Source organism: Phyllobates terribilis, unplaced genomic scaffold, assembly GCF_046119375.1.
Source record: "Phyllobates terribilis strain yellow unplaced genomic scaffold, ASM4611937v1 Scaffold_7__3_contigs__length_470593459, whole genome shotgun sequence".
Taxonomy (NCBI): Eukaryota; Metazoa; Chordata; class Amphibia; order Anura; family Dendrobatidae; genus Phyllobates; species Phyllobates terribilis.
Window position 1 is genome coordinate 413,147,017 of NW_027362767.1, and position 23,060 is coordinate 413,170,076.

General features: G+C 48.3%; 1 protein-coding gene across 1 annotated transcript; it reads left to right on the forward strand.

Moving 5' to 3' along the window:
* The first annotated feature begins 6,966 nt into the window (after window positions 1–6,966).
* Window positions 6,967–7,947, forward strand: LOC141155562 (olfactory receptor 5B12-like). Its single transcript, XM_073642431.1, has one exon. The coding sequence runs from the start codon at window positions 6,967–6,969 to the stop codon at window positions 7,945–7,947; it is 981 nt and encodes a 326-aa protein (XP_073498532.1).
* Window positions 7,948–23,060: the final 15,113 nt, after the last annotated feature.

Here is a 23,060-nt window from a genome sequence, read left to right on the forward strand (position 1 = left end):
CATAGGCAAACAGTATGGGAGACCAATTTCCTAATAATGGGAATGTTTTTTTCAGGAGGTCCTCCAACCTCTACGTGTCTTGCAGGGGGCATTGGAGTTCCTCCAAATTTTTGGCAGCCGTTGCATTCACTGCATAGGCAAACAGTATGGGAGACACACTTCCTATAATGGGAACATTGTTTTCAGGAGGCTCTCTGACCTCTACGTCTCTTGCAAGGGGCATTGGAGTTTCTCCAAATTTTTGACAGCCGTTGCTTCACTGCATAGGCAAACAGTATGGGAGATCCACTTCCTAATATTGGGAACATTTTTTTGTCATCCACTCGAGCACCTGCTCTTTCTGAGCCTTATCAACAAGGCGTATCGCTGTGCGGCTGCCAAAGGAAAGGAGTGTAGTAGGCTGTCCACTAATATAAGTTGTCAGTTGTCTTTGGATAGGACCTATTTGTGTTGGTTAACTAGTGCTTTCACTAACATTACCACGTATCCCACGTACACCTTGAACACCAAGCCTATTACCCCTTCCACCATGCCCTCTCTTTTTCCCACTCATTTTGGTCAGATACAGTGGTTGGAGCACACAAATTAACTAAAGAAAAATGTTTTTTTCCTGTGCAATAGCTCAGCACACACCTGAATTTCAGCGACACTAAATGACAAGGTAAGATATGGCTTGCCGTATAACGTTACTAAAAGACAAAAGTAATTTGTTAGTGTGCATGAGGCTGATAAAACCTATGAGATATTCTCCAAACAATTTCAAACTGAGATGTCCCCTGCTGAATTAGTTTAGGAACAGAAGATATTTTTTATTGAATGTCGATGAGGCTAGTATGACATAGAAAATATGCTCCAAAATATTTCAAACTCAGATCTAGCCAACTGTATCACTTTACTCAGAGCAAAAAATATTTTTGGGTTACTCTGCATAAGCTCTGCGTCCAGCTGACTTTGACCGCCACTGACGTAGTAGCTGGCTTATAGCACTGTATGACTTTGGGAGCATTTTTTGCAGGAGGCACTCCGACCTCTACGTCTCTTCCAAGGGGCATTGGAATTCCTCCAAATTTTTGACAGCCATTGCTTCACTGCATAGGCAAACAGTATGGGAGACAAATTACGATTATATCATGTGGACCCCTATGAAAACAATATCTGCTGCAAGAATTCATTTCACTAGATTAGAACTAGTATAACGGGGACCGACAACTCTTTCACTACAGCCAACCCAGCAGATGCAGACCCAACCAGGAGTGTTCACATTTCAAAAAATTAAATCCTGACACCACCATTTCCGTGGCCAACAGATTGGAGATGATGGAGTTCAATCTCTTAGCTTTGTCATGTGTAGGAGGAAACAATCTTTTACGTGACCATAACTACGGGACCGAAGGCTGGCTGCAGTGCTGAGAGAAGGCGGAGTACGGTGAACCGGACAAACTGCTGGACGGAAATGAAATGCAGGCGGAGATGTTACGATGAATTGATAAAGTTGTGGTGTGCTCATTCTCTGAGATTTGTCAAAAACAGCAGACATGTTCGCTCCCGTTACAGATGACGGGCTCTCACTCAGGCTGACTGGAGCGGGTAAAGAACCGAGTTGTAGAGTTGAAAGGCGTCGATTTAACTGATGTAAACCATCACTGGAGTTAATATATGATGGCATAATTTGCCTATCTCGGATCAATTTGTTCACTCTATTTTTAATATTAGATCTAATAAAGGATTACTACTTTTAATTTTATCCATGCTGGAGAAAATCTCTCTCCATACAGGGGTATACATTAGTGATGAGCGAGAACTAAATGTGCTCAACTTAATGGTTCAGTGGTTTCTCAAAACCAATCCAGATCCAGACGTGTGTTCCCATTTCAGAAAGTCAGCTACAGCTTCTGCCAACCTGGCAGTGCTTCACCAGCATTTGCAGCTTCCAGCTCACCGACTGCTGTGCAACATCACCACACATTGTAAATCAACGTTGCAGATATTGGGAAGGATTTGTGAGTAGCAGTGGGCAGTTGTTGAGTACCAGCTTCAATACACCCGTTGGAATTCAGGTCAGCCTTTGCACATAAGAGCTGATGAGTGGGCATGGATGTCTGACATCTGTGCCGTCCTCCAAAACTTTGAGGACTCCACCAAGATAGCGAGCGGCAATGATGCCATAATTAGCATCACCATCCCGCTTCTCTGTCTACTGAAATGCTCGCTGCTCTCAATTAAAGAGGAGGTATTGCAGGCACAGCAAGGAACTATACAGGGTGATGCTACACAGCCCAGCCTCATCTCTTCTTAACACGGATTGGGTGATAATGAGGAGGAGGAGGAGAACATGGACATTCATCCTCTTGGTGAAGACAGGGAAGTCTTGGCTGTCTTGGATGTCTTGATACCTCTCTTTCAGTCTGTGGGAAAGCTGTATGAGTTTCGCTTAATGATGACCTTCAGTAGCCTAAACCGTGGCTTTGCTTATGCACGTTATTTCTCAAAACGCATTGTAGATCAGGCTATTTCCCAACTCTATAGTCATGAAATTTAAGGCGTACAGAAAGATCTTTCTGTGTGACTAAGCACCACTGAGAAGTGTGAAATGATATTGGATGGGTTGCCATTGCTTATGGAACAAGCTGAATTAGAGGACTTCCTGGGAGAAATGACAGCCGGAGTATATACGGTTTCCTCTATGCCAGTCCTTTCACCAACCTAAAGAATATGGCTGAGGTGAAATACAACACTCACCAAGAAGCAGAGTCAGATTGAAGAACATTCGGCCCACCAGAGGATTTGATTGTGAGCACCCACCTTTCTCCCCCACTCAAAAGCCCCATAGCAGCTGCAAGGTTTGCGCTATGAACTCTCCTGAAGAAGAAACCAGGGCCTACCAGAGGATTCTCCGGTTCTCTGGAGGGTCCGTCCAACCCTGCCAAGAAGCAGCACTGGCTAAGAAAAGTCTGTGTGAAGATTCACAGACACTCTATGGCTGCATTTTTACTGAAGAGGAAACTGGAGAACTCGGGGGAAACCCACAAAAATATGGGGAGAACATAAAAACTCTTTGCAGATGTTGTTCTTGGTGGGATTTGAATCCAGGACCCCAGCGCTGCAAAGCTGCAGTGCTAACCACTAAGCCACCATGCTGCCCTCTCTGTTCTTCTTCTGATATCTAAGATGCTGGAGAAACTTGCACCTAAAGCGACTCAGTGTCTTCAGCTCCTTTGTGAGAAACTAATGGTTAGGCAGCCACTCAGTCTACCAAATAAAATTCCTGAGAAGGAAAATTTGGATGGCTTCACTTATGGTACTAGGTGCACTGCTAATACCATGGCTTGCCATAAGTCACTGGAAATATTCCTAGCTGGTTGGAGACAAGCTCATTCACACAGAAAAGTACCAGCAGCAAGCTAAGGAGATTGTGGCCTCTATCATCATGAAGGAGTTAGCTTGTTATGTAGGAGACTGACCACCACTTCTGTCTTCCTTGTGAACATAGTGTTGAAGCTTGCAAGGTGTCATGGGTTTACCATGAAAGAGAAGAGCCAGAAGACCGCAGAGTCTGATTCCTCTCACTCCTGCACTCATTGGAATAATAATAATAATTATACTACTTGTATTCTGGATCAATTGATGGCACTTTCCTGGTATCTGCCCCTAATTTAATGTGTTTTGGCAGCTTTTGGGCCCGTTTGAAGGTGTTGTGAATGTGTTTGTTTCTGCTCCCCCATTGAATCCAATGGCGTTCGGTTATGTTCGGCCAATATTAGACGAATAAATCGGCGAATATTGGAAATTCGACTATCGTAATCCGAACCGAATATTGAAACATTCGCTCATCTTTACCAGCGACTCCGCAAGAGTAATTGACATGCTGCGATCTTGGAAGATGCGCCGCATGTCTGTGTCCACAGGTGATCTGCAGACACGGATGAACGCACAGATGAATACAGATTCTGCAAATCCCATCCACTATGCTGTAACATCTGGCCGCTGCGGGTTTAGCGCTGCATATGCACGCAGCGTCAAACCCGCACTGGTTCCTGATCGTGTACACATACCCTTAAAGCGATGTCCCACATTTCTTTTTTCAAATATCTTTATTTAGCTCCAAAAAGCATTCATTGCTGTACAAAAACGCATACAAAAAGTGCATGCAAAAATGCACCGAAAACTCTGCAGCAATGTGAATGAGACACGTGAAGTGTTATGCACACATTGAGTATTTTTTGACTTGCAGATTTGGTGCAGAAAACATATCAATATCGCAGTAAAAACGCAGGCAATAAAACACATCAAAGTCACAGTTAAATTGTGGTAAAATTGAGGCAAAATCTCAGGCAATATAACGCATCAAATCTGCAGCAAAATCGAGGCAAAAACGTAGGCAATAAAATGCATCAATTTTGCGGTAAAATTGCGGCAAAAATGCAGGCAATAATACGCATCAAAATCTCGGTAAAATCACGGCAAAATCTAGGCAAAAACACAGGCAATGAAACGCATCAAAATCGGTGTAAAATCAGAGCAAAACGCAGGATCACCCGCGCACACGGACGTGTGGTGAATATTTCAACACGGCAGCATGTCAATTTCTCTTGTGGAGTCGCTAGTCTCCGCAAGAGAAATCTGATCAGTACAATATATTGAATGCGGTGAATCCACATGGTTCAGTATGCTGTGTCCAAAGCACCGCTTGTCCGGATCATCTGTACATACCCTAACCCTTGGATTACCGTCGGACAGGGGTAAGCATTTTCGCTGCGTCCAAAACGCGGCGCTATAGTGACGCACATGTTTTGTCAGTACATGCGGATTCACCGCATGTTATGACATTTCAATTTGTCAAAATCTGCAGCAGAGACTTGACTCTCTGCTACATAAATTGATATGCTGCGGGTGAGTTTATGCAGCGTCAAAAACAAGCAAAGTGGACATGGGATTTCTTGGAAATGAAATAAAATGAAGAATTAAATAAAAACAATGGTGTTGGCTCCCACCAGCAGAGGCAAAGCCGAGTGCTGGGGGCTGATATTACTAGCCGGGGAAGGGGCCATTAACCAAAGATGTTCCCTGGCTATTAATAACAGCTCACGGCTGTTTGCTTAGCCTTTTCTGGCTAGATTACAGGGAGTCCCCAGAAAAAAATTGCGTAGGGTCCCCCTATAAAGTCTAACAAGTAAAGGCTAAACAGAGAGTTGTGAGATGATATTAATAGCCAGGGAAGAGGCCATGGATCATGGCCCCCTTCGAGTCTAATAATATCTACCCTCAGTGGCCCCAGAAATGGTGCATCCATAAGATGCACCTATTCTGGCACTTAGCCTCTGCTCTTCCCACTGTCATGTAGCGGTGGCAAGTGAGGTATTAAGGTTGGGGCTCATGTTAGTCTTGTATTGGCAGCTGACATGAAGCCCAGGTAAGTAATGGAGAGGCATCTATAAGACGCTCCCATTACTAACTCCATAGTAAGGTTTTTGACATTTTTTAAATAAAGACACGGCCAGAATAATCTTTTATTTGAATAAAATTCCACATGGTTTTAATAATTTATTTAAAAATAAAAAGCACCGTATGCTCACCTAATGCTCAATCCCCGAAACCCTCGTCTTCTGTAAGAAACCAAAAATAAAAAACAATCATATCCCTCACATGTCTTCCGTCATGACGTAATCCACAGTGTCCCACAGCGATCCAGGTCACTTCTACAGCAGTCACATAAGCAATCACTGATGTGACTGCTGTAGAGGACAGCACTGTATACACTGACAGCAGTGTAATCACTCATGTTAGTGTATAGCGCTGTGGTTCAGGAGTGAGGTCACTGGAGTTCAAACAGCTGAAGATCAATTGATCAGCTCTGGTGACCTCACTTATGGCATTAGTGTAGAGTGAAAATTCTCACGCAGCATCGGTGCCGTAAGTGAGAGCACCGAAGCTCTCAGCTGATCTTCAGATGATGAACTCAAGTGACCTCAGTGCCGGCAGCTCACCCCGAAACACTGCGCGAGTGATCGTACTCCTGTCACTGTTTTGCCAGCTACTGGATAGCATGGTCACATCTCTGGATGTGGCTGTGCTATCAGTGACATCGACATGGGACACTCGCTATTATATGGACTATGGCGGACAGGTGAGGATTATGGTGGTTTATTATTTTTTCTTTATTTCAGGAGACAATGGCTTTGGGGATTAGGTGTACAGTGAGTATATGGTGTTTTTTTAGTTTTTACTGAGGACGAGAACATCGGGGACAATGTGTAGATGAGTATAAAGTGTTCATTATTTTTATTTAAATAATTATTTATTTATTTTAACTTTATACTTTCACTGCGCAAGCGTCGACTTATGAGAGATTACTTCTCCCATCAGCAGCACTTGCGCTGCTTGTGTACTGTGACTGAAGCTTTTTACCAGGGGTCATTGTCACAGCTGAAGGAACATGATGACATCTTGCAGCATGATCCCTCAGTGCTTTGACTTTCGGTAGCGATGTTACCGCTGGTTACAGCCCCTGATACCCGCGCTGTCACACACATGATAGCGTGGGAAACCATGGATGTTCGTGTCTGGGGCAGACTTTTGCCAAATTTTGCGCAAAAGGCTCAGGAACTTGAACATGAATCCGAATGTGGAACGTTCATGCCAAATTTAAAAAAAAAAAATGACTGTTTGCCGAATATGTTCGCTCATCTGTAATAATATGTTTACTTAAACAACTCAGATCAGCATGTCACTTTCATTTGACTACTATTGTGACTCTGGTATTATGTACTAGGCTGTTTCATGGCTTCATATAAAGGGCTGAGTAATACAGAGTTATATTCTTTATATATCTCTGTACTACTATGTCTCCAAAGAAGGTCTAAAAATGTATGGTAAATTTGGTACTATAAATTATTTAAAACTATTTTATCATATATAACAGTAAATTATCATTGTGTTTTATTGCAGGTATCATAAACAAATGCAAAAATGAAGCAAAATCAAACAATTGTCACCTATTTCATCATAAAGGGAATATCTGATATTCCTCAGCTCCAGGCTCCGATATTTGTTCTCGTTCTACTCATTTATCTAATTATTCTTGTTGGGAATATGAGTCTTCTTCTCCTGGTCTGCCTGGACTCCCATCTTCACACTCCCATGTATTTCTTCCTTGCTAACTTGTCCTTGGTAGACATGACTTCTTCCACTGTCACCCTACATAAAATCCTTCTAACATTCCTCACTGGAGATAACACAGTGGTCTACCTGGCCTGTATGGTACAGTTCTATGTATTTGCATCCTTATCAGGACATGGACTTTTCATACTGACAGTCATGAGCTATGACCGATATGTGGCTATTTGTAGACCCTTAAATTATAACATTATTATGAACTTTAAGATATGCCTTCTGATGGCCTCATTTTGTTGGATCTTTGGCTTTCTTCAATTTGTCCCTTTCGTCTGGTTTGTATCCAAGATCTCTTGTTTTTCCACCAATGTAATTGACCACTTCTGCTGTGACCTTGTCCCCTTCATGGAAATTGCCTGCAGTGACCTCACAATATTGGAAAGACTGTCTGATATACAAGGACTGCTTGTATATATCGTTATTCCATTTCTTCTCATTTTAACGTCCTATATTTTTATAATTGTCACCATAATGAGGATAAATTCCAGTATTGGTAGAAGAAAAGCCTTCTACACTTGTTCTTCCCACCTCACAGTCATCGTGTTGCTCTACACAACGTTGATATTTCAATATTCATTACCAAGCAATAGCATAGGATCCAAAAAGCTGTATTCTTTGTTTAACACGGCGATCGTCCCCATGCTCAACCCACTTATTTACAGCCTAAAGAATAAAGACGTCAAAACAGCATTTAGAAAGAGGATCGGGAAGTGTAAAGCAAATGCATTCTGTTGCGTTATGACAGCCAGTTTCATAAGATGGAAGAAAAAAATCTAAGTTGATCTATTTTCCCCCTCGATAACTAGGTTACCACAGGCAGCATGAATCAGACACTACCAGCATTGTTGCAACCGTGCATGTTGTACTTTGAAATTAGATAGATAGATAGATAGATAAAGTGGGGAAAATATTTGATACACTGATGAATTTGCAAGTTTTCCCACCTACAAAGAATGGAGAGGTCTGTAATTTTTATCGTAGGTACACCTCAATTGTGAGAGACAGAATCTTAAAAAAAATCCAGAAAATCACATTGCATGGTCTTTACATAATTAATTAGCATTTTATTGCATGAAATAAGTATTTGATACAATAGAAAAAAGGAAATTAATATTTGGTACAGAAACCATTGCTTCTAATTACAGAGCCTGTAGTTCTTGATCAAGTTTGCACACGCTGCAGCAGAGATTTTGGCCCACTCCTCCATATAGATCTTCTCCAGATCTTTCAGGTTTTGGGGCTGTCGCTGGGCAACATTAAGTTTCAGCTCCCTCCAAAGATTTTCTATTGGGTTAGGTATGAAAACTGTCTAGGCCACAACAGGACCTTAAAATTCTTCTTACAGAGCCACTCCTTAGTTGCCCTGGCTGTGTGTTTTGGGTCATTGTCATGCTGGAAGACCCAGCCGCCACTCATCTTCAATGCTCTTACTGAAGGAAAGAGATTGTTGGCCAAAATCTCGCAATACATGACCCCATCCATCCTCCCTTCAATAAGGTGCAGTTATCCTATCACATTTTCAGAAAATCCCCCCCCAAAGTATAATGTTTCCCTCACCATGCTTCATGGTTGGGACAGTGTTCTTGGATTTGTACTCATCCTTTTACTTCCTTCAAACATGGCAAGTGGAGTTGATACCAAAAAGTTCTATTTTGGTCACATCTGACCACATAACCTTTTCCCATGCCTCCTCTGGAGCATCCAGATGGTCATTGATGATCTTCACATGGGCCTGGACATATGCTGGTGTGAGATGGGGGACCATGTTTGTGTGGAACCCCAGGGGTCTGGTTACTACAGTAATAGCAATATTACGTCTGTGAGCAGGTGAGAGGTCTCCTGGTCAGGAATCCTAAGCATGCCACACCTCCTGCCCAGTCCTGGGAGGGGAAGAACTTCCCCTAAATAAACTGGGGCTGAGGTGGGGTTAGAAAAAGAACACAGACAGAGACAGAGACACAGTCTGGTCTGGTGTGGAGCAGTTGCAGGGAAAGTGACAACAGGAGCTCTGTAGGAGCAGGAGTGAGTGCCAGAGGCTGGAAGCTAGATAGCTCGCCTTGGCTGAAGAGATCTCACCGGACACGGAGTCCGAGGCTGTGGGGACTGTTCCATACCCAGCAGCAGAAACCGACCGGCAGGGGATTTCAGGTCCTCTGGCCAAGAAACCCGAAGGCACGGTCACACGCAAGGGACCAGCACCGCCGTCGTGGAGCGGAGGCTACCAGAAGGCCACGAGTCACCGGCCATACGGGTGAGCACCACACGGTACACTCAGGGACGTGGGCTACTTTTACCCGCTTCTAGCAAGGTAGCCAAGAAGAGTACAGTTAGTTGGGGAGGCCTACAACTCCGCCTGGCCAGAGGAGATCCTGTCTGCTCACGGACTGACCAGATCCAGACCGCTAGCCAGTACTCCCGGGAGGGTCTATCTTTGTCACCAGTAAAGACCCTGAACTACACCGCACCGTCTCTGAGTGGTTCCTGGTGCCTGCGTGCAATTCTACCATCCCCATCATCCACGTCCGCTGCCCTGAGGCCATACCCCTCCCGTTGGGGGTTATACTACCCACGCTGCACAACTGTACCACCGGCCTCAGCGGTCTGCCCTGCAGCGGCGGTTTCGTAACCGCATTCAACGGGTGGCGTAGTCGAACAATATCACATCTGCCACTAAAAACATCGCCACTTAGTTTGACACCCTGGGCACGGACCGGGTCACCGCCACGAGGACTACCACCCCCAACGGATCCGGCTCCGGGTATTCCCCAAACATGGCCCAGGGGGCGCGTCAACGTTGGCGTAGTCGGCAGGATTTCGTGCCCGCAACCACCGGGTACTGAGTGCCTGAAAAAGACTGTTAAACTTACCTGTGGTGAAGATTCCCACCATCCGACGCCATCTTTTGCCTTCTTCCCGCCATCCGTGGAGTTTTCCCGCCATCCGACGCCATCTTTTGCCTTCTTCCCGCCATCCGTGGAGTTTTCCCGCCATTGGACGCCATCTCGAGGACGCCGCGCGAGAAGAAGAGGGGCGTGGACTCCGAAAGCGGGCGAGAACTGAAGCCCCGCCTCACGTCCGGACGTTGCGTAAGGTCCTGGAAGGAGCCCAGCAGACGCCGACGTCACAGGAGCGCGACGAAAGGTCCTCAACCCTGACGATCCACTGCGGAGCCGCGGCCTACGGAAGAGGATCATCGCAAGGTAGGCCACGGTCCACTAGGGGGGAGGAGGATGTCGGATACGGAGGAGAGCTTCACTGCTACAGCCACCGCCAGCACCACCGCTGCTGCGGTCATGCCTTTCACCATGCCCTACATCCCGGGGGCAGCCTGGCTACCCCAGTACTCAGGGGAGTCCCATACCCTAAATGACTTCAGAGAAAGGCTGGATAGCCTCTTCCAGGTGTACCCCCTCACAGAAGAGCAAAAAGTGAGCATCCTGGTGGCTCAATTAACAGGGGCAGCCCAAAGGGAGGTAAAGTCCTGGCCACTTGGGAGGAGGAGGACTGTCGCAGAGATACTAGCCCGGCTGAAGGACACCTTTGATACCCGTACCTCAGCCGAGATCAAGCTTAGATTCTACGGGTGCAAGCAGCGAGCACATGAGAATATAAGGGACTATGCACTAAACCTACAAGAGGCCCTGAGTAGTGTTGAGCATTCCGATACTGAAATATCGGGTATCGGCCGATATTCGCGGTATCGGAATTCCGATACTTAATTCCGATACTATTGCAATATCGTATACCGGAATCGGAAGTTCCCATAATGCAATGAGACATTTTCATTTTATTCAGCCAATGAGGATCCTAAGAAGTGTGGGCACATCCTGTTAGGCATGTAGGCATCTTAACTAATGGCATGGCTGTGATTGGCTGCTGAAATGATGTCATGATGCACTATAAAAGCCACCGCCGCCATTTTGAGCTCACTCTGCTGTGAATTCAGTTAGGGATAGGACGCTGTTGTTCTGAGGGACAGTTTTAGCTACCTATTTGCTCTATACTGCTTTACCCAAGCTACTTTCTAAATCACTGTGCCTTGCAGTGCTAGTGCACAGTTCCCTGTGCTGTTCACCGCTATCTGCAAGGTCTGTGTGTGTGAGTGCAGCTCACCCTGTAGTGTGTGCTTCAGCCAAGTCTGGTTGTAGTGCACTCAGTGTGTGTCACTGCCTCATACATTGTCCTTTTTTGCCAATTCATAATTTTTCCTGATATCTCCTATTAGTGTGGTGGTTCCATCTGTATTCAGCTAAATTGGTTCCAAACACACTATATAGGAGTAGATAGAGAAATTTTTTTCCGTCTTGCAGCACTAGTGCACAGTGCTCTGCATCTGTACTGTTCACCGCTGTCTGCAAGGTCTGGTGTGTGAGTGCAGCTCACCCTGTAGTGTGTGCTTCAACCCCGTCTGGTTGTAGTGCACTCAGTGTGTGTCACTGCCTCATACATTGTCCTTTATTGCCAATTCATAATTTTTCCTGATATCTCCTATTAGTGTGGTGGTTCCATCTGTATTCAGCTAAATTGGTTCCAAACACACTATATAGGAGTAGATAGAGAAATTTTTTTCCGTCTTGCAGCACTAGTGCACAGTGCTCTGCATCTGTACTGTTCACCGCTGTCTGCAAGGTCTGGTGTGTGAGTGCAGCTCACCCTGTAGTGTGTGCTTCAACCCCGTCTGGTTGTAGTGCACTCAGTGTGTGTCACTGCCTCATACATTGTCCTTTATTGCCAATTCATAATTTTTCCTGATATCTCCTATTAGTGTGGTGGTTCCATCTGTATTCAGCTAAATTGGTTCCAAACACACTATATAGGAGTAGATAGAGAATTTTTTTTCCGTCTTGCAGCACTAGTGCACAGTGCTCTGCATCTGTACTGTTCACCGCTGTCTGCAAGGTCTGGTGTGTGAGTGCAGCTCACCCTGTAGTGTGTGCTTCAACCCCGTCTGGTTGTAGTGCACTCAGTGTGTGTCACTGCCTCATACATTGTCCTTTATTGCCAATTCATAATTTTTCCTGATATCTCCTATTAGTGTGGTGGTTCCATCCATATTCAGCTAAATTGATTCCAAACACACTATATAGGAGTAGATAGAGGAGCCTTTCTGCAGCATTGGGCCCTGCAGCCCCAGCCAGATTAGTATTAGCCTATTTTTTGCAGCCTCATCTATTGCATTGTAGGTTACCTTCCTACATTGTAATAGCTACAAAAAGTTTGTGATACTATCGTTATTACATCTTTAGGCACATCCAGTGTCTTTTTGTGACAAAAAAAACCTAAATAAAGTTCACCAAACACTCCACTTTACAGTTGTGTAGGCCACATTAGCTCATATTAAAGTCTAGTCCACACTTTATAAAATTAGTGTTTCTTATACCTGTTAGCAGCTGTTCAGGAATAAGCACACTAAGCCCTTAGTACTTTTCTGCCTATCTTTATCAGTCTACCAAGATGAAGAAGGCAGGGAGTAAGGCATGTGGTCGTGGTCGTGGGCGTGGGCGTGGAGTTTCTGCAGGGAGAGGACGTGAGGATTCTGTGCCTGCAGGGAGAGGACGTGGGGATTCTGTGCCTGCTGCGGGCACCAGTGACTCAGCATCCCCCAGTTTTACCAGGGAACAGTCCTTTATGCGCAGCTTTGTAGGAGCTAGCCGTACCCCACTGCTGCGCGAGGACCAAATTGAAGCCGTTGTCGGATGGATGGCAGCTAACGCATCGACTTCAATTAGTTCCAGATCCTCTCAGGTCCTGAGCACTGAAGAGCACCCATCTGTCTCTTCACCACCTGCCAAATTGCCCAGGCAGTCAGAGAGCCCTGGACAGGAGCCATCTCTACTTCTGTTCTCTGAATCTCTTGGCTTGGAAAGAGGGGGCCAGCCAAGCAGAATTCGAGAATTTGAAGAAGAGGTAGTATGCAGTGATGCGCAACCGTTTTGTCTCTCTGAATCTGAAGAGGCGGGTGGGCCAGTGCCTATGGTCAGCAGCACACCTCAGTACGCATCTGATGATGAGACTCAGGTGCCACTTTCTGGTGCGTACTGTGCTGTCGAGACTACCCAGGAGAAGCAGTTGTTTGAAGAGGGTGGTGTAGATGATGAGGTCCTTGACCCATCATGGCGTGAGGGACAGGAAGGTGGTGGGAGCAGCTCTGAGGAAGAGATTCCCCGAACGGCCCAAAAAGGAGGGAGAGGGAGGGGGCAGACTTGGTTGCCTGTAGCCTCCACTTCGGCACCCATTAGGAGCATGGCTCTTCCAAAATCCAAAGCGGGCGCTCCCAAGACTTGCAGTGCCTGGTCCTTTTTTGACACAGTTGCAGATGACATTTGCTTTGTCAAATGCAAGCTGTGTAATCAGAAGGTGAAAAGAGGGAAAAGTGTCAGCAACCTCAATACCACAAATATGTGGAAACATGTGCGGACCAAGCACGTGGTGGAGTTACACAAACACACTGAAGACCTAGGCCAACCTACAGCGCCACCTACCACCTCTTCAGCTCGTGTTGTAGCCTCTTCCTCCAGCTCACACACAGCTGGTTCGGCTTCCTCACAGGATCGCCATGGAAGAATCTCTGGCACTGTTGTACAGAGACACAGTGTAATTCCACCCACAGCACCACTTTCCCAGTCATCCTCACACTCCCAGGCCAGTCTACAGCCATCGTTAGCACAGGCATGGGAGAAAAGGCGCCCATACTCGGCAAACCACCCCCGAGCACAGGCTCTGAATGCTGGCATTGCTAAACTACTGGCCCTTGAAATGCTATCATTCAGGCTGGTGGAGACTGACACATTCCGTAACTTTATGGCATTGGCAGTCCCACAATACAACGTGCCCAGCCGCTTTTATTTCAGCAGGCAAGCCGTCCCTGCCCTGCAACATCATGTGGAGGGAAAAATTAAACATGCGCTACAAAACGCCGTCAGTAGCAAGGTCCACCTGACCACTGATGCGTGGACCAGTAAGCATGGACAGGGACGATACCTTTCCCTCACTGCCCATTGGGTAAATGTTGTGGAGCCGGGTACAGATCTTGAGAGTGGCGCTGTACGTGTTCTGCCAACTCCAAGGATTGCAGGAATCCAGTCTGTACACATTGACTCCTCCTCATACTCCAGTTCCTCTGAATCAGCGCTGCAGGAGCCGTCACGGTCTACCTCCACATCGACCCGTGAACGGTTACCTGTTATGATGACCGATATGAGCACAGCCGTGGCCAAACGTCAACAGGCCGTATTAAAATTAATTTCTTTGGGGAATCGAAGCCACACAGCGCAGGAGCTCTGGAATGCCATCAAGCAGCAGAGTGACGTGTGGTTTGTGCCAGCGAATCTCCAGCCAGGCATGGTAGTGTGTGACAATGGCCGAAATCTGGTGGCAGCTCTGGGCCTAGGCAACCTCACTCACATCCCATGTCTGGCACATGTGCTCAACTTGGTCGTGCAGAGTTTTTTGAGGGACTATCCGGATCTTGATGCACTGCTTCACAAGGTCCGCATAGAGTGCGCTCACTTGCGGCGTTCCAGCAATGCAAGATCACGCATTGCAGCTCTGCAGCGCCGATTATGTCTTCCGGAACATCGCATCATATGTGACCTACCCACCAGGTGGAATTCAACGTTACATATGTTGGAGAGGTTGTGTGAGCAGCAGGCAGCAGTAATGGAGTACCAGCTGCAGCAGGCGCAAACAAGTCGCAGTGCGCGCCGTTCACACTTCACCACCACTGAGTGGGCCTCTATGAAGGACATTTGCCACGTTTTGCGTGCCTTCGATTATTCCACGCGGATGGCGAGTGCAGATGATGCACTAGTCAGCATGACTATCCCCCTTATCTGCCTGCTTGAAAAAACACTGCAAGCACTAAGGGACGAGGTTTTGGAAGAGGTGGAGGATGAGGAGTCACAAATGCCATCTGCTTCTCTACAGTCTGCGCAACGTGGTTCCTCACAAAGGCCTAGGCAGGGGACACTTTGTGAGGAGGATGAGGAGGAGTCAATGGATGAGGAAGACATCTGTCCAGAGGAGGGAGGTACACAATGCTCTAGTAGTCAGTATCTAGAGCGAGGGTGGGGTGATGCAGAGCAGGCAGAGATCACGCCTCAAGCAGGGGACAGCGTTTCTTGGCCAGTTGGCAGTCTGCAGCACATGGTTGATTTCATGCTGCAGTGCCTCAGAAACGACCGCCGCATCGCCCACATTCTCAACACGGCTGATTATTGGGTGTCCACCCTCCTAGATCCTCGCTACCGGGACAACTTACAAAGCCTCATAACACCATGGAACCGGGAGCGTAAAATGCGGGAGTACCAAGACGCACTGGTGCATTCCATCATGTTCTCCATTCCAACCGAGAGCAGTGCTGCTAGTGCTTTACAAAGCAGCTCAGTGCGTCGAGGCAGTGGAGGAAGCTCTGCACAAAGAGGGAGCAGAAGCAGCGCCTCAGCACAAGGCAAGACCAGTATGGCCGAAATGTGGCAAAGTTTTGTGTCCCCGCCGCCACAAATGTCTACACCATCACAGACAGCTCCAGTCAGCAGGAGGCAACGTTTCCGTCAGATGGTGACAGACTACATGTCTTGCCCTCTTAGTGTACTCCCAGACGGCTCTTCTCCCTTCAAGTTTTGGGTCTGTAAGCTGGATACATGGCCAGAGCTTAGTCAGTATGCACTGGAGGTGCTAGCTTGCCCTGCTGCTAGTGTATTATCGGAACGCGTCTTTAGTGCCGCAGGTGGTGTACTAACAGACCGTCGCATGCGACTATCCTCCGATAACGTTGACCGGCTTACTTTTCTCAAAATGAACAAGGCCTGGATCTCTCATGAATTTGCCAGTCCTCTTCCAGAATAAATAATTGGTTGGCAACAGTATCCAGGTCTCCTGTTCTGTTCATGTTTCTACCACCTGAACTGTAATCCCTGAGCTCCAACACCGCCAGTTGGCGCTCGGAAGTGCCGTCTGCACAGTCAACACTTGCTGCCGTGTTATTGGGGTTCAGTAACGTCAGCTGTTCTCCTGCTGTGCGGACGGCAATTTCTCCTGATTTGTCCACATCCACTGTACTACACATTTTAAAGTTGCTCCAATTACTCCTCTGGCTCCTCTGTTTTCATTCTTATCCCTGGGCTCCAGCACCGCCAGTTGGCGCTCGGAAGTGCTGTCTGCACAGTCAACACTTGCTACCATGTTATTGGGGTTCAGTAACGTCAGCTGTTCCCCTGCTGTGCGGACGGCAATTTCTCCTGCTCTGTCCACATTCTCACTACTACAGATTTTAAAGTTGCTCCAATTACACCTCTGGCTCCTCTGTTTTCATTCTTATCCCTGGGCTCCAGCACCGCCAGTTGGCGCTCGGAAGTGCCGTCTGCACAGTCAACACTTGCTGCGGTGTTATTGGGGTTCGGTAACGTCAGCTGTTCCCCTGCTGTGTTCACGGCAATTTCTCCTGCTCTGTCCATATTCACTGTGCTACTTATTTAAAACTTGCTCCAATTACACCTCTGGCTCCTCCGTTTTTAGTATTTACCCTGGGCTCCAACACCGCCAGTTGGCGCTCGGAAGTGCTGTCTGCACAGTCAACACTTGCTGCCGTGTTATTGGGGTTCAGTAACGTCAGCTGTTCTCCTGCTGTGCGGACGGCAATTTCTCCTGCTTTGTCCACATCCACTGTACTACACATTTTAAAGTTGCTCGAATTACACCTCTGGCTCCTCTGTTTTCATTCTTATCCCTGGGCTCCAGCACCGCCAGTTGGCGCTCGGAAGTGCCGTCTGCACAGTCAACACTTGCTGCCGTGTTATTGGGGTTCAGTAACGTCAGCTGTTCTCCTGCTGTGCGGACGGCAATTTCTCCTGCTTTGTCCACATCCACTGTACTACACATTTTAAAGTTGCTCGAATTACACCTCTGGCTCCTCTGTTTTCATTCTTATCCCTGGGCTCCAGCACCGCCAGTTGGCGCTCGGAAGTGCCGTCTGCACAGTCAACACTTGCTACCATGTTATTGGGGTTCAGTAACGTCCGCTGTTCCCCTGCTGTGTTCACGGCAATTTCTCCTGCTCTGTCCATATTCACTGTGCTACTTATTTAAAACTTGCTCCAATTACACCTCTGGCTCCTCCGTTTTTAGTATTTACCCTGGGCTCCAACACCGCCAGTTGGCGCTCGGAAGTGCTGTCTGCACAGTCAACACTTGCTGCCGTGTTATTGGGGTTCAGTAACGTCAGCTGTTCCCCTGCTGTGCGGACGGCAATTTCTCCTGCTCTGTCCACATTCTCACTACTACAGATTTTAAAGTTGCTCCAATTACACCTCTGGCTCCTCTGTTTTCATTCTTATCCCTGGGCTCCAGCACCGCCAGTTGGCGCTCGGAAGTGCTGTCTGCACAGTCAACACTTGCTACCATGTTATTGGGGTTCAGTAACGTCAGCTGTTCCCCTGCTGTGCGGACGGCAATTTCTCCTGCTCTGTCCACATTCTCACTACTACAGATTTTAAAGTTGCTCCAATTACACCTCTGGCTCCTCTGTTTTCATTCTTATCCCTGGGCTCCAGCACCGCCAGTTGGCGCTCGGAAGTGCCGTCTGCACAGTCAACACTTGCTGCCGTGTTATTGGGGTTCAGTAACGTTAGCTGTTCTCCTGCTGTGCGGACGGCAATTTCTCCTGATTTGTCCACATCCACTGTACTACACATTTTAAAGTTGCTCCAATTACTCCTCTGGCTCCTCTGTTTTCATTCTTATCCCTGGGCTCCAGCACCGCCAGTTGGCGCTCGGAAGTGCTGTCTGCACAGTCAACACTTGCTACCATGTTATTGGGGTTCAGTAACGTCAGCTGTTCCCCTGCTGTGCGGACGGCAATTTCTCCTGCTCTGTCCACATTCTCACTACTACAGATTTTAAAGTTGCTCCAATTACACCTCTGGCTCCTCTGTTTTCATTCTTATCCCTGGGCTCCAGCACCGCCAGTTGGCGCTCGGAAGTGCCGTCTGCACAGTCAACACTTGCTGCGGTGTTATTGGGGTTCGGTAACGTCAGCTGTTCCCCTGCTGTGTTCACGGCAATTTCTCCTGCTCTGTCCATATTCACTGTGCTACTTATTTAAAACTTGCTCCAATTACACCTCTGGCTCCTCCGTTTTTAGTATTTACCCTGGGCTCCAACACCGCCAGTTGGCGCTCGGAAGTGCTGTCTGCACAGTCAACACTTGCTGCCGTGTTATTGGGGTTCAGTAACGTCAGCTGTTCTCCTGCTGTGCGGACGGCAATTTCTCCTGCTTTGTCCACATCCACTGTACTACACATTTTAAAGTTGCTCGAATTACACCTCTGGCTCCTCTGTTTTCATTCTTATCCCTGGGCTCCAGCACCGCCAGTTGGCGCTCGGAAGTGCCGTCTGCACAGTCAACACTTGCTGCCGTGTTATTGGGGTTCAGTAACGTCAGCTGTTCTCCTGCTGTGCGGACGGCAATTTCTCCTGCTTTGTCCACATCCACTGTACTACACATTTTAAAGTTGCTCGAATTACACCTCTGGCTCCTCTGTTTTCATTCTTATCCCTGGGCTCCAGCACCGCCAGTTGGCGCTCGGAAGTGCCGTCTGCACAGTCAACACTTGCTGCCGTGTTATTGGGGTTCAGTAACGTCAGCTGTTCTCCTGCTGTGCGGACGGCAATTTCTCCTGCTTTGTCCACATCCACTGTACTACACATTTTAAAGTTGCTCGAATTACACCTCTGGCTCCTCTGTTTTCATTATTATCCCTGGGCTCCAGCACCGCCAGTTGGCGCTCGGAAGTGCCGTCTGCACAGTCAACACTTGCTACCATGTTATTGGGGTTCAGTAACGTCAGCTGTTCCCCTGCTGTGTTCACGGCAATTTCTCCTGCTCTGTCCATATTCACTGTGCTACTTATTTAAAACTTGCTCCAATTACACCTCTGGCTCCTCCGTTTTTAGTATTTACCCTGGGCTCCAACACCGCCAGTTGGCGCTCGGAAGTGCTGTCTGCACAGTCAACACTTGCTGCCGTGTTATTGGGGTTCAGTAACGTCAGCTGTTCCCCTGCTGTGCGGACGGCAATTTCTCCTGCTCTGTCCACATTCTCACTACTACAGATTTTAAAGTTGCTCCAATTACACCTCTGGCTCCTCTGTTTTCATTCTTATCCCTGGGCTCCAGCACCGCCAGTTGGCGCTCGGAAGTGCTGTCTGCACAGTCAACACTTGCTACCATGTTATTGGGGTTCAGTAACGTCAGCTGTTCCCCTGCTGTGCGGACGGCAATTTCTCCTGCTCTGTCCACATTCTCACTACTACAGATTTTAAAGTTGCTCCAATTACACCTCTGGCTCCTCTGTTTTCATTCTTATCCCTGGGCTCCAGCACCGCCAGTTGGCGCTCGGAAGTGCCGTCTGCACAGTCAACACTTGCTGCGGTGTTATTGGGGTTCGGTAACGTCAGCTGTTCCCCTGCTGTGTTCACGGCAATTTCTCCTGCTCTGTCCATATTCACTGTGCTACTTATTTAAAACTTGCTCCAATTACACCTCTGGCTCCTCCGTTTTTAGTATTTACCCTGGGCTCCAACACCGCCAGTTGGCGCTCGGAAGTGCTGTCTGCACAGTCAACACTTGCTGCCGTGTTATTGGGGTTCAGTAACGTCAGCTGTTCTCCTGCTGTGCGGACGGCAATTTCTCCTGCTTTGTCCACATCCACTGTACTACACATTTTAAAGTTGCTCGAATTACACCTCTGGCTCCTCTGTTTTCATTCTTATCCCTGGGCTCCAGCACCGCCAGTTGGCGCTCGGAAGTGCCGTCTGCACAGTCAACACTTGCTGCGGTGTTATTGGGGTTCGGTAACGTCAGCTGTTCCCCTGCTGTGTTCACGGCAATTTCTCCTGCTCTGTCCATATTCACTGTGCTACTTATTTAAAACTTGCTCCAATTACACCTCTGGCTCCTCCGTTTTTAGTATTTACCCTGGGCTCCAATACCGCTAGTTGCTGCTCAGAAGTGCCGTCTGCACAGTCAACGCTTGCTCCAGTGTTATTGGGATTCAGTAACGTCAGCTGATCCCCAGCTGTGTGTCCGGCAAATTCTCCTGCTTTGTCCACATCCACTGTAGTACGGATTTAAAACCTCCTCCAAATACACCTCTGGCTCTTCTGTTTTTAGTATTTACCCTGGGCTCCAGCACCGCCAGCTGGTTCTCGGCAGTTCCATTTGCTCTTGTACCTTCTGCTACCCATCCGGGTTCCAGTACCGTCAGCTGGTTCTCGGCAGTGTCTTTGGCACGGGTACTCCCTCCTGCCCAGCCTGGTTCCAGCACGCCAGCTGTTTCCGGGTAGTGTCAACGTCACTTTGCCTCCAATGCGTTGTCCTGTCGTGTTGCGGTCGGGTTAGCCGACTCTATGGTGCCTGCAGTTTAGGTGACTCCTATGTGGGCTGCGGGATCTGGCAATGAAGGCTGGTTCCATAGTGCCAATAGGACAAGCACCCTCTGTAGGACTGTGGGTTTTGGTAACTGCGGCCGGCTCGCGGCCTTGAACTTTTTTTTTACATGGGTACCTTCTGCTACCCATCCGGGTTCCAGTACCGTCAGCTGGTTCTCGGCAGTGCCTTTGGATTAGGTGCCTCCTTCTCGGTATCCAAGTTCCACCAACGTCTGCTGGTCCTTGGTAGTGCTTTCTGGCACAGGTACCTCCTGCTTAGTAACCGAGTTCCAGTAACATCAGCTGGTCCTCGGTAGTTCCATTGGCTCTTGTACCTTCTGCTACCCATCCGGGTTCCAGTACCGTCAGCTGGTCCTCGGTAGTTCCATTTGCTCTTGTATCTTCTGCTACCCATCCGGGTTCCAGTACCGTCAGCTGGTCCTCGGTAGTTCCATTTGCTCTTGTATCTTCTGCTACCCATCCGGGTTCCAGTACCGTCAGCTGGTTCTCGGCAGTGCCTTTGGATTAGGTGCCTCCTTCTCGGTATCCAAGTTCCACCAACGTCTGCTGGTCCTTGGTAGTGCTTTCTGGCACAGGTACCTCCTGCTTAGTAACCGAGTTCCAGTAACATCAGCTGGTCCTCGGTAGTTCCATTGGCTCTTGTACCTTCTGCTACCCATCCGGGTTCCAGTACCGTCAGCTGGTCCTCGGTAGTTCCATTTGCTCTTGTATCTTCTGCTACCCATCCGGGTTCCAGTACCGTCAGCTGGTTCTCGGCAGTGCCTTTGGATTAGGTGCCTCCTTCTCGGTATCCAAGTTCCACCAACGTCTGCTGGTCCTTGGTAGTGCTTTCTGGCACAGGTACCTCCTGCTTAGTAACCGAGTTCCAGTAACATCAGCTGGTCCTCGGTAGTTCCATTGGCTCTTGTACCTTCTGCTACCCATCCGGGTTCCAGTACCGTCAGCTGGTCCTCGGTAGTTCCATTTGCTCTTGTATCTTCTGCTACCCATCCGGGTTCCAGTACCGTCAGCTGGTCCTCGGTAGTTCCATTTGCTCTTGTATCTTCTGCTACCCATCCGGGTTCCAGTACCGTCAGCTGGTTCTCGGCAGTGCCTTTGGATTAGGTGCCTCCTTCTCGGTATCCAAGTTCCACCAACGTCTGCTGGTCCTTGGTAGTGCTTTCTGGCACAGGTACCTCCTGCTTAGTAACCGAGTTCCAGTAACATCAGCTGGTCCTCGGTAGTTCCATTGGCTCTTGTACCTTCTGCTACCCATCCGGGTTCCAGTACCGTCAGCTGGTCCTCGGTAGTTCCATTTGCTCTTGTATCTTCTGCTACCCATCCGGGTTCCAGTACCGTCAGCTGGTTCTCGGCAGTGCCTTTGGATTAGGTGCCTCCTTCTCGGTATCCAAGTTCCACCAACGTCTGCTGGTCCTTGGTAGTGCTTTCTGGCACAGGTACCTCCTGCTTAGTAACCGAGTTCCAGTAACATCAGCTGGTCCTCGGTAGTTCCATTGGCTCTTGTACCTTCTGCTACCCATCCGGGTTCCAGTACCGTCAGCTGGTCCTCGGTAGTTCCATTTGCTCTTGTATCTTCTGCTACCCATCCGGGTTCCAGTACCGTCAGCTGGTTCTCGGCAGTGTCTTTGGCACGGGTACTCCCTCCTGCCCAGCCTGGTTCCAGCACGCCAGCTGTTTCCGGGTAGTGTCAATGTCACTTTGCCTCCAATGCGTTGTCCTGTCGTGTTGCGGTCGGGTTAGCCGACTCTATGGTGCCTGCAGTTTAGGTGACTCCTATGTGGGCTGCGGGATCTGGCAATGAAGGCTGGTTCCATAGTGCCAATAGGACAAGCACCCTCTGTAGGACTGTGGGTTTTGGTAACTGCGGCCGGCTCGCGGCCTTGAACTTTTTTTTTACATGGGTACCTTCTGCTACCCATCCGGGTTCCAGTACCGTCAGCTGGTTCTCGGCAGTGCCTTTGGATTAGGTGCCTCCTTCTCGGTATCCAAGTTCCACCAACGTCTGCTGGTCCTTGGTAGTGCTTTCTGGCACAGGTACCTCCTGCTTAGTAACCGAGTTCCAGTAACATCAGCTGGTCCTCGGTAGTTCCATTGGCTCTTGTACCTTCTGCTACCCATCCGGGTTCCAGTACCGTCAGCTGGTCCTCGGTAGTTCCATTTGCTCTTGTATCTTCTGCTACCCATCCGGGTTCCAGTACCGTCAGCTGGTTCTCGGCAGTGTCTTTGGCACGGGTACTCCCTCCTGCCCAGCCTGGTTCCAGCACGCCAGCTGTTTCCGGGTAGTGTCAACGTCACTTTGCCTCCAATGCGTTGTCCTGTCGTGTTGCGGTCGGGTTAGCCGACTCTATGGTGCCTGCAGTTTAGGTGACTCCTATGTGGGCTGCGGGATCTGGCAATGAAGGCTGGTTCCATAGTGCCAATAGGACAAGCACCCTCTGTAGG

Coding starts and splice junctions, on each gene's coding strand:
- LOC141155562 (XM_073642431.1), top strand. CDS start 6,967: ATGAAGCAAAATCAAACAATTGTCACCTATTTCATCATAAAGGGAATA.